The 12791-nt window shown below is 35.5% G+C and overlaps 1 protein-coding gene across 1 annotated transcript in view; it reads left to right on the plus strand.

The window, feature by feature from the left end:
- The first annotated feature begins 4155 nt into the window (after nucleotides 1-4155).
- The window catches only part of Ser (protein serrate), a 351449-nt gene continuing 342813 nt past the window's right edge, over nucleotides 4156-12791 (plus strand). Inside the window, exon 1 of the mRNA XM_074181003.1 lies at nucleotides 4156-4378. Within this exon, the coding sequence (XP_074037104.1) occupies nucleotides 4286-4378 (93 nt within the window). The 5' untranslated portion in view covers nucleotides 4156-4285. The remainder of the gene's footprint in view (nucleotides 4379-12791) is intronic.

Genomic DNA, 12791 nt, shown 5'->3' on the forward strand with positions numbered 1-12791 from the left:
GGTGCGACAGCTGGTTAATGGAAAAACAGATTTTAAACAGATTTTTTTTAAAACAGTTTGGCGCATGTTTGGCAATAGAGTTGATCATCACCTGTTAAAAGTTGCATTTTCAGATGATTTAACAACTAGCTTAGCACGGACTGGTTATCACTCATGTTAGGAAACGCTAGTTGAAGTTCCAGAAAATCACATACGTTTTTGCTGCCTCTTGAACATTTACTACAAAGTAAACAAGTGAGGATTTTTCCAGCAATAGATCTACAAACACAAGACGAGATAGACTGTATGGAATCATTCAATCCAGAGCGGTCAGGAATATTGATTCTGCTAATTTTTGCTCACGAAGAGGACCCCAAAAATTCGGAGCGAACCTCTTGTTGTCCTAATGAGTATCTAGTGGACTTCAAAGACTCCAGAAAATCGGTTGGTGGGAAAGATGATACATTCTTACGAAACTGCAAATGTCATCATTTGTGAAAACGGAGGTCAGATAAATTTTGTTAGACAACGATGCCATAACTTTTTGAAAATTGAAGACAATTTTTTTCTAACCGGACATTTTTCTTTGTATTGTTTAGATAACACCGTGATTCATTCAAATGAATAAATTGATATTCAATACTGAAAAAAATATTGCATGTATACTCTCTTCGGATCTACTGTTTCGGCGTTGAGTTGCAAATATAAATAATGGAGAATGTGGGTAGAGTTCCGGAGGATGAGATTTTTTATTGTAAGGTATTCCTTTTATTGTAAAATATTCCTCTTGAAGATAATCACTTGGTGATCGAAACACGAGTCGAGTAGTTAAAATAACGGTTTGGTGTTGGGATAAAAATCCAGTAATATTCATTACTACACCAAAGATACCAAACAGTGCATCACAAAAACCTATTTTTTTTCATGTTATTCTGAATCCATTTAACTGATGATGATATTTCCAGGAGCTTCATCTCTGTTGAACAATGTAATTTTGTGAACTAGACTATACGTTACACTATACACTGTAGTACATACATCGTACTTATCCTCCAATATTGCACGAATGGACGTCATTGTAACCAGCGTCCCATTAGCTTTAGTTACTTTGACGCACAAAATCGGAACTACCCACTCGCACATTTTTGCTGTAGTCAGACCCAGCCTCAATGATTTACACACTTCCATTAATTTGCCAAAATTCTGCTCCATATATCAGAAAGCTAATTTATATCAAAATGAGCTATCAAATGGGGCACCAGCGCCTCGCATGCGGTCCCACTTGTTTGGACATGTTGACTAACGGCTCGTAGCCACGACAGCGTGATTTAGGTGTTTTCTTCGACGCGAAATTGATGCCTAATTATTTAGTGGAGTGATACTGTTGATAATTTATGATTTTATTTGCAGAAACATTCCATACACCTTGTGAAAATGAGTTCAGGATGACATCTTGTGGAATAGAATGAAAATCTTCGAAGTTTTTCTAAAGGCTAACAACATGAATGGAACTGGAACACTTCTCGTTTTGAACTTGCAAAAAATCTTTAGCAGCCATGTTCTACTAGTGAATGAGGCTTATACTTGAAGTTTCAACCCAGATTTCCTGGATTCCCGGGTCCTTCGCCAAAAACGTAAGAAATAATGTTTTTGTTTTTTTTTTCGTATTTATCGAAACATTTAGTATTAATGTATAATATTTAAAACACTGTTACCGTTATTTTCTCTTATCTGAAAGTTTTTCAGTTACATTCTGCATATGATGATTTAAATGACTGACTTGTGGGAAGGCCTGTTAGACATCGTAGTTCATCCCTACTAAAGTCCAACAACTGTTTGGTATCAAGCTTCAAAGGGGGAATAAACGCCTTGGAGTGAGACAAACCTGGAAGATTCTGTTAGAAGTCCATAAATCTTCTTGCCATTCAGATGTTCAATCTTTGTTTAGCAAAGCCTAAAGCGATGCCAATGACAGGTTCCTGTTCGATAAACTTGTTTGCAGCACCCTTTTTTGCAAGGAAGTTAGCAGCCACATTGCCTTCCAGGCCAGTATGGCCAGGAATCCAGACCAAAGACAATCTGTTAAGTCTTCCTATCGAGGAGAGTCGTTTTTAGCAATTTGCTACCAATCTAGACGTTGCTCGGTAGGAGCTAAGAGCTTCGAACGCCACTTGACTCTCCTAGAATATTTTTATTGACATGTGCTTGGATTCTTCTGATCTCTCCGCAAACAATTCAATAGCATAAATTTCCGCTTGAAATATAGTCGCATAGGTTCCTAGGTAGGTTGATATTTCTGTCCTAGGTCTGCGACTGAAAACACCTGAACCAGAACCTGAAGGTGTTTTTGATCCATCTGTGGACCAACAATTATCTACTCTTAATATTTCCTTCTCCCGGAGGATCCAGTCCTCTCTCCTCGGGAACAGTATTTCATGAGGCAATTCTTAGTTGACAGTTGGAGGCATAAAACCAATAAAGCCAGAGGCCATTGCCAGAATGATGGGCCTTCCAGTGTCAACCAACAGTCCGTTGCACTCTGCATTAAATTGATTTTTGTAATTGACAATGTGCACAAGTCGATATGCAGTCCAACTAGCCTCTCTTTCCAGAAAAATGTGGAGAGTAAGTGGATTTAGAAGGATCTCCATGACCGCTGACGATGTGATACTGATGTTAAAACGATGGCCAGACAAGACTGTCTCTGTAAGCCAGAGAATTCGCCTGAGCTTTCGGCAACCAGGCAATTGATTCATAAGTGATCATTGGTCTAACAGTCATCAAATAAATTCGATGTATTTGTTTGGGACCCCAAGTTTAACCACAAATCCTTCAACATGTCCTTTGGGCAGTCTGACTTTGTGTAAAACTTTTCCCAAGTGAGCGTTCCAGGTGAGTTTTTCATCAAGGACAATGGCAATATATTTTACCTCTATTCCAAATGGAATCACTTCACCATTGAGGGAAAGTGGCATTGAAAACTCTAATTTTCTCCTCCTGGTGAAGGGGATTATCACAGTTTTGCTGGGGTTGACATACATCTACTCCCTTTAACAGTAATTACACGTCCGAAGAAATAATTGTATGGAGAAACACGTGTGCGTTTTTGTGAAAACGTTTAGTGAAAATCTCATAATAAAGTGTTTCTTGAATACGTTCTAATAATTGAATATTTATTTTATATTTTTTTCTTCAATCATACCATTCTCTCTCTATGATTATGGCTTTTGCTTTCATTGAGGCACATTAAGCCAATTCATACAATTTTTATACCAAATTAATAAGTATTTTTGGAGGAAAAAAACTTTTCAGCTTGCTACTTTTTCTCCATCAAACACAAAAAATATAGAAAACTCCCAAATAAATTAAGATAGAAAATAACTTATAAAAACTCTTTATGAAGACATATAGATCATGCATAAATATAGGAGGAAAGTGTCTTTCAAAACATCGAAGTACATCATTGAGGATATACTTTGTTTTATTGTATGTAGTGATACTGATCTCAATTTTTTTTTGGGTTTTCACTTTTGATTTACTAAAACGATGTTTTAATCCGTTTTCATTTATAAGTACTACATTTTAAAGGGGATAAATGTTCCTATACGTATTTTATGAAAATAATAATAAACGTTGAAAATTGACTATCAAGAGCTATATTAAATAAAATGTTACTCAATATCTTGTTTCTTTTTTTGATCTTTATTTAGACAATCATTTTATTTTCGTTTTCCTCATTTATAAAAATTAACTACAAAAACGTTCAAGCAAATTTGATATTTTGAATATTTTTCCACCTTGTTATGCTCTGAGTATGGCTGTCTAATAGTCGAAACGTGATCGTAACTATCCCACTGTTTGTTACATTTTTAATTGTTTTCATTGGTATAATAACAACGACATAAACAATATCAATCGAAGAAAATAAATATCAGCACGAAAAAAAATGCGCGAAATGCTACTCAAAAATCAGCTACCTCCAGAGAAAAAACAAAATTGCACGCACGCTAACCCCGAACTTTTCTTCGGCGCAACAACACGGAACCGCCGGCCGGGGCAACAAGTGGTCGCCCGGAGCGTCATCGAGAGGCACAAAGGAAGCCCTAGAGCACTCTCCCATTGGTCCATATGGATGCTGTAGCTGGCGGCAGAGAGAGGGGCATGGCCGTGCCTGGCGGGTGCGCGAGCGATCAGTAGTCTTTCGAACGTCGAAGAAGTCTAGTAGGCCGCGAACGAGGGATACAGTGCGATTCTTGAATGAAAGTCTAGATGTTGAGGACGCGCCGGCGACGTTTCGAGCCCAGTGATGATGTGCAGTGTCATGTGGCGTCTGTTGTGTAGGAGCATGACCCACGGATATTTGTTGCAGTTCTTTTTGCTGCTGCTGATGCTTCTGCAGGTAAATGATGCGTGACGGGGTGGTTTTTTGGTTATGGTGAAGTGGTGAAGTTCGATAGAGGATTGTGTGGTACTTCGAGCCAGATTCGGGTGCGAGACACCCATCGGTGGTCTGGGGTATTTTCTCGCATGCACGTTGAGTCGCTTAGCGCAGGTTCCCACGGTAATATCGCGGGAACCCGTTCTGGTAACGTCGTGAATTGTGGTATCGAAATGTTCAGAATAAAACATAAATTACAAGTTTATGATCTCGCTAAAAACACACTGTTTTATCGAAAAATGCTTGGATGTACCATTCAACCATTTGTTCTTATTTTATTGTAATATTCGGCTGTGTCAAATCTGTGCCGTTCTTATCAAAAGGGGTGATACTAAGAAAGAATTTAATTAGATGACTGATGGCTTTTCTAAATTGTCATAAAATATAACATGAGTCAATTTGGCTTTCAGAAGTTAAAAAGTATACGGAAGTATTAATGATAATAAAACATGTATTCTTCTAATAAAAAATGAGATATACAAATTTCGGTATGTTAGTGAAAAAGTAAAAACCGTATAAAAATTTAAAATGTGAAAAAACAATATTTGTTGAAAATTCTCCCACTACAATCTATACTTATTTATCTCAAATCACTGTCATTAAAATTAATTATTATTCAATCTATTACTCTACCAAAGTATATGGAGTTTTTGATCTTGGAAATTTTTGTTTCTGAATTTTTTTCAACCATTTTTGAGATATTGGGAGTTTTTTCTTTCAATAAACTGATTACTGACTGTACTAACGTTTGGTGATGTATATTTAGAGCACACCTATTCCCGATTTAAGTAGGTGCCAAAGGAACCTAATTACATTAAAATACATTAAAAAATCTGTAGCTGAATTCTTACAAACATAAAACTTCTGGCAATTGGAATTTCTTACCGTTTGAAGAAGCTATAGTGTTCCATGTATGCTTCTTCGAAAAAAATCTTCGTCCAAAAAAAAATTGTGTAACTCTGATTTTGGGTTCGAAACTCAGCTATGGTAAGAAGCATTCCCCATAACATTGGTGAGTTTGGGATCAATTTTATTGTGAACCAGTTTCCAAATAAATTTGCGTCGGTATCTTGATTAGTCCAGCGACGAAATTTTGATCTTTTTTACCGATAATAACAAACATGCCGACATGCAATTTTATCCTTTAATTGAAGGTACATTAGTAAAGTACCTCTTCGATTCATTCATCCAACCTTTTTCAAAAGTATCATGTGGGTATCAATCAAACCACGTTTTGTCTAAGAATATATCTAAATATTTTTGTTCTATCGACCATAACTGTCGCATGATCTGAATGCATCTTGTTTACAAGATATTTGTCAGTCGTTTTATATTTGAAACCGATAGGTTTTGATCATGATATATGTTCCCCTGCATTCAACGTTTATGTAGAGATTTCAAGGTTGGAACACAATTACATTCACACATTCTAAATATCTTTCTTCGTATTATATCTGCACTAACCTCTCTGACACTCACGTGTTTATTCGCTTCTTTCTATATTGAAAGGGATGGTTCTAGTTTCTCTGACTGCAGCTGAAGCTTTTGCAGATGAATGTGCACCGCCAGGATGTGTTTTGGCGAAATTTTGAAGTTCAATTGAGGTTCATGTGGTGCCTGAGTCAGGTGCAAGGTCTTAAATGTTTTCTCGCATGCACGTCATCGTGTCCCTCAAGAGCTGAGTATCACGGTAATATCTAAAAAAAATCCGTTTTGGTGGGATTATGAATTCAGCAACCAAAATGATTTACGTTTCTGCTCTTGCTGAAAAGCCGTTAATTAATAAAAGCGACAACAACATTCCAATGTTTATCATTATCAAGCATAATAGTAACGAAACACATGTTATATTAGAAATACACACATGAACATGCATACATATATCCAATCTCAAAATATAGCCAGCGGCGACTAGCTACACCAAAAAAAAGCGACATTTTGCAAAATAAAGATATGGAAAATGAATATACCCCCACAAAATATTTCAACTTCCTCTAGCAGACCCAATCAATCAGTGTTTTAATATAACAACGATAACTGTTCCAAGTACCCAATAGGAATGAAGAAATTAACAATTTTTGTTAATATTGTGGCACTTTCTTTTTTTCTTTGGCTACCTCGTTATTGAATGCTGATTTGAGGAATTTTTTATTGTTGAATTAATTGACAATACGAACTATTTGTTCATTTTACAAAACGACTGAATTGGATGTAACTGAATAACTTCAGTGTAAGTAAATCATCTTCAATACTAGTGTACTATGCAATAGTTGTGTAGTGGCAACCATTACGAAGATGACTTCTATCTATGTTTACAGACATTCCTTCGATTTCTATGGATTGAATAAAGTATCTTATAGAGAAAACTGCATAGAAAGTGAAATTTTATAATGATTTTCAGAAAAAATTGATGGATGTAGCCGTTACTACGTGGCAGGAGATCATAATGAAAATTTCTATGTTTTTTACCACTTTTATTTGTAACTAACGTTACTGCAGTTTCGTTTATTGTATAAGTTTGAGAATGTCCGTATAGGACGGAACTGCAGTAACGTTAGTTACAAATAAATGGTAAAAAACATAGAAATTTTCATTTTCTCATTATGATTTTCAGAGTAGATTGGATATGATAATATCATATACCTCAATATAGTACATTTTACGTAGTCAATAATTTTTCAATCAATTGAATCACAGCTTGAACGATCCAAAAATATGAATAAAAAGGAATATTAGTCCAATTTGAGATAATATTTTTGAAATAATTTTCATAAGGTTGAGTTTTGTGGACTCAACGTTAATCTAGTTGGATGAAAATCTCTAAAAATCTCAGTGAAAAAAATTCAGAGTGAAGTACAATTAGATATGGATGAAAAATGAGTCATGAATTCGAAGCTTCATTCACTACTTCATATCATTGAGCAACAGTACCAAAAGTATTACACTTGATCAGACTTAAACATCGATACACATATTATCAAAGTTTGATTTTCGTCAGGGTCCCTATAATCGATATCCTAGAAACAATTATAGAGCTCGGTTCAGATAATCCAAAATTGTATAACACAGTAAAACTAAACCGACAAAAACTTTCATGAAGCCCATTCAAAACCACATTGATACTCTCCTATCTCACTAGCGATAAATTAGTATATTTGTGAGTGATTCCTGAACGGAAACAGATTATCATTGGAAGTGTGACAGAAAGGAAGTATTGTGTTTTCAGATTTGCTTCGTTAACATTTTTATTGGGTCCTCGAATGACGAGATGAGGTTCAAAGTTGAAGTCATTGACTGATTGTATTCAGATTAGCAATAAAAAATAATGATGTTAAATGATGTACCTACTTCAGATATATCTATGAGATCAGTAAAGTTTTACCATCCATCAATTTGCGACTTTCTCAAACATTATGTAGATATGTTGTACAGTTACTGAATGTTCATGATCATTTTTTTGGAACATATCTTATCAAATTTGACGCTCACCACCGATATCTTGAAAACAAAATGAAAACATTGCTGCGAATCGCATGGTTTGTGAAAAGACGCAACAATCAATAATAAAGAAAATAAACCAAGAGAGAATGCGAATCTGCCAAAGAATAGTACGTATATAGCCCTCCATAATAAAAAAAATTATAATGAAGATAAAGTATCAAACAGTACATATATGAGAGAAACTGGATTGGTCGATGTCAATCTTGATTATCGTTTTATAGTTGACTGTTTTCGAAAAGTGTTCCATTTTTTTGAAGTCGGATGCATTTTATGCATCAAGCCACTGTCATTTGTTCCTCACAGGTTTTCCGATGAGTCAGATTCAATGTCTCTTTACCGAAAATCTAAAGGATTTGAGTAGGGTGACCGAGGTGACCGAGTCGGACTTGATCCTAATCCTGAATCTGCTGATGAAAATGTTTTTACTGCTGTAGACGAGCTGAAGGATTATGTCCATTCATATGTCGGGTATGAAAGATTTTTTTTCTTCCTATTTGGAGTTTCATGGGATGTCGAATTCAGTACGTCTGTTTCATTAACAATCTGAAAATTCCTTGGAGGTTTGCTTTCCACGACCAATCACTTCGAAATAATCATTTGATTGTAATTTTCTTCAAGTTTGTTGAAAAGACAACCAAATCTACCTACATATTGGAGGTCAAATCAGCTAACTAAAAAAATATATCTGTATTACAAACAAAATATTATCGAACGAAACCAATATATTTGAGTTAAACTAATGTTTTCAACATGCAATAAAAATGTTGAGAAAAAAAAATTCAAATACTCATTTGACCTGAATAGATCAATATTATTAGTTTTGACTGAAATAAATAAATGTATTAATTTGGATGATTCACAAAATTTTCTTCTCGTTTTATGCATGTATACAAATATATTTCGAATGAATCAAAATGCTATATTCAAATAAACCTTTTCTCCGCGCAGACAAATATTGTGAAAATCATTGTTCATGGGTTCTATTGCGTTTTTCTCAAATTTTTTCTATGTACATTGCATAGGCACACTCTCATTAGATGTATTGATTGATTCACATTTTGAATTTTTCGGAAAAGATTTTATGTTTAAATCTGTTTTTTCGCTAACCAGCTGTCGCCCCTGCGTATGGGGTAGGGATTAACGGGGTATTACTTTTCAACGTGCGATTTCTAGCACGAAATCACGTATCGTTGGCAATTTCTAATCTCACATTTTTCCACTAAAATAATTAACATTTCGAAAACTTCATTTCGAACATATTAACCAAGTCCCGTTTGCTAAATATTCAAAAGCCCTCATGATTTGTTTCAAATGAGTTGAAACAATAATAATACCCGCATACTTCCTCTATTCGATAATTGCGAATAAAATGGTTTTTGCGTGACCGTTGTCTCTGTCAAAAGAGTTTGATTTTGAGAAATACTTGGGAATGAGGATTATTCATGAGGATTCAGAAGGTTGATTATTAAATAAAAATCGATGTATAGCGGCCGTAACCTGTGAATTATCAATTGAATAACATTTATGGAAAGCTAACAATACACTATATGCACAGGGATATTCTTAAGGCAGATTGTGTTATTTTGTCTGGTCCTGCATATTGCGATATAAAATTCTGAAACACACTGAAATCCAGGGATAGTACCAGAGTGCCACCATGATTTAGCCAAAGCCTCGATAGATAATAACATAAGGTGGGTTAAAGGTAATCGCATTGCTGACTCTTTAGCCAAGAAAGCGGCTGGACTAAGAATTTTAGGACCCATTGACACCTTCGGCCTGATAACAATTTGCGGAACTAGCCGAAGGTCACACCCATGCTCAATCCCTAAAGAGATGGGATGAAATCAAAGGATGCAGTCTTGCCAGGATCACCCTGGGCGACCCTGGGAAGCTGACGCTGAAAAAATTTCTGGCGATGACCAGGAAAAATCTTCGCTTAACAATAGGATTTCTGACTGGCCACTGTCAACTAAGGAAACACCTCCATAATATGGGACTAGTGGACACACCTCTATGCAGCATGTGTGAACGGGAAGATGAAACTGTCAGGCATGTCCTATGCGAGTGACCGGAGTTATCGTCAAAAAGATAGTGTGTGTTTGGCGGGTCTTGACCTACACCTGCCGATTTAAAGGTGATGTCTTCTAGTAACCTGTCCACCTTCCTGGAAAGGGCAGTATGGAGGATGACCCAGGAGGATAACTCTTCGGGAGGATGTACAATGGGTCACATGTGGCCTATGTGCTGTGGGCATACACTCACCCTCCCTACTCTACAGATACAGAAATACAAATCCAAGGATAGAAATATCCTTCAGAGGGGAACCGCTATAATTGACATTGACATAATGTGAAATGTAAAAGTATTACAAAGCGTTCGATGATATTTAAAACACAGATTGAAAAATTAAAAGTTTGTAACTTTGAAATTTCCTCTTTGTTATGGCTGAACACTTATACAGCCCCGGGTGTATTCAAATCTATCTCGGAAAGACACTCAATTCTTCTTCGAAAAGAGATTTAGCTTCAGCAAAATTATGATTGGTACCGGTACATGTATGTCAAGAGAACTAAAATAAATATTAAACGTTCCTGCGGTTTAGAAGTAATGAAAATATTTTATTGATTTACACCGAGCTTTAATGACACTCATTGAATGAATGAGTAATATTGAATGCGAAGCTAAAGAAACATGAATATTCGGTCATTTGTAAGATCAATAGTGTATGAATACATTACCAATGCCTGTTTGGAATGGTGATTAGTACATGATGGTACTTGTTAATTAGCGTTTATTGACTGGAGCATTGATGAATTGTTCGGAATATTCAAACGTAACTGATTTTTTGAACGTTTCCGTTTGTAGATTTCTGTGAAACCAACTGGAAGCAGCGGTGTTATCGAACCTTGGCTTGGTTTTGATGAACTTCTTATCTCTCAATAAATGATGCTATATACATTTTCTGGTATTTTCATAATTAGAATATTTCAACATTTTAAAGGTGAATGAAGTATCTTTGTGGAGTATTATAAAAGGCCGCGTATATATCAATGAAGGCACAAAAATATATTTTTATTACTATGATAGTTTTTTTTATTGTACTCAATGAGATATTGTGCAACCTCGTGTTAAATAGTATCAGCCTGAAAATTGTTTCTTATGAAGCAAAGGGACTAACTTCCTATTAGGACTCAATAATTTTCCTTTAGAGAGTACAGTTGAAGGTTGTTTGATGACAAGGGTTTGGTTTGTCCATTGGACTCCTGGTAACCTTTCGTATGAACACCAGATCAGCTTCCCTCCATATTTGATACGCTGAGGAGCCGATATCAGACACATTCTTATCATGTATCAGTGGCTGTAGTCCTCCAAGAAGATGGTGACAGTCCAGGATGTAGAACTTGTTTAGATTCTGACACAATATGACGGCTATACCTCATGAATACTGTAACTGTCTGTTGGATGAATCAATAGGTGGTAGAAATCCCTCAACAGTACAATCTGTTGAAATATCCAAACCGAAAAGAGGTATCTGAATTACTGGTGATGCTCTTATATTGACTCATTCAATGACTCGATCAATTATTTAATTTGTGACAAGTTTATCTGCAGCAGATCTGTGCTGTTTTTTATTCTAGAGGAGAACACTAATAATTTTCCCTTCTTTTGTTCATCAGATTAATTTGATTGCTTTGCTCTCTCGACTCTTGATTATTGGCAAAATTATGACAAGGAAAATGAATCAGAATAGGTGCAACAATTGAACCTTGTGGTCTATCAGCACAATTGATAATGAATCAGAGATATCTCGGTGATCTGCACACACAAATATTTTTCACTTGCATAGATCAGAATTTTTCTAATATAGCATACGTATTGGAAATATTCATAAAAAACTATAGATGATCCTCTAAGGTTATCAATGAAAAATATTCCTGAATAGTGTAGTATGTCATTGAAGAAAGGTCAGAGTTGGGTGTTCTATAATTGACAGGGAAATGAAGTAGCCTTTATGAAATGTTGCTCAAATTTTAGAAGACGTGTATTATTTTGCGGTACAAATTTAAAAATACTGAAATGGATTTTAATCCTGTCACTTCATTTTCCGTGAAGAATAATGGTTTTCAGGCGGGAAAAATTGTGACCTTATAGTATTTGTGGATACTATTGGCAGAGGTTAAAATTATTGCATGAATTTGTATCTTTCAACGCGTAGGCTTCTACAAATCTGGCAGAACAACAGATTATTTTTCTGTTATTCGTCATAGGGGTATAGTTTAATATGATTGTATCAACAAATCAGGTTTCAAATCCGATAATCTGTTATAGAATTGATTTTTGAGAGGAAACTCTAGTAGCAAGTTGTTTGTTAATGACAGGATTACGGTTGTCAATTAGCATATTTTTCGTGAACATATAATTGCCATGTTAAACACTCCGCGAATTCTAACAAAATAACGATACGAATGACAGGCGAATTTATGACGAGCTACAGCTAGACACGTCTGAATATAAATGTTTTTTATGTCTCACATTGACGGTTGTATAGTTGTTTTAGACTTGTTTATCTATGTTCTGAATCTCTACTGCGCCTTAAGTGGTGGCACTACAGGTTCTTAAAAATATATAACAAAGCCATGAGAAGTTTGGACTGTTTAGAGGCTGGTGGGTAAATATTTATAAGATCATCGAGATAAAATTACGTGTACTCTTCTTTGCCTAATATAGTACTTTAAAAACAATTTTCGAATACCTCCGCTGAAACAATAACATACGGGTCCTCTTCATCTCGAGGATATGCGCATAGATAACGGGTAATTTACAATGAGATTTCAAGTAAACAAGCGGTAGACAAGAGAGAGAATAAGTA

The sequence above is a fragment of the Leptinotarsa decemlineata genome, unplaced genomic scaffold, assembly GCF_025532065.1.
Source record: "Leptinotarsa decemlineata unplaced genomic scaffold, Ldec_3_MD MMD2_tig00026307_RagTag_RagTag, whole genome shotgun sequence".
Classification (NCBI taxonomy): domain Eukaryota; kingdom Metazoa; phylum Arthropoda; class Insecta; order Coleoptera; family Chrysomelidae; genus Leptinotarsa; species Leptinotarsa decemlineata.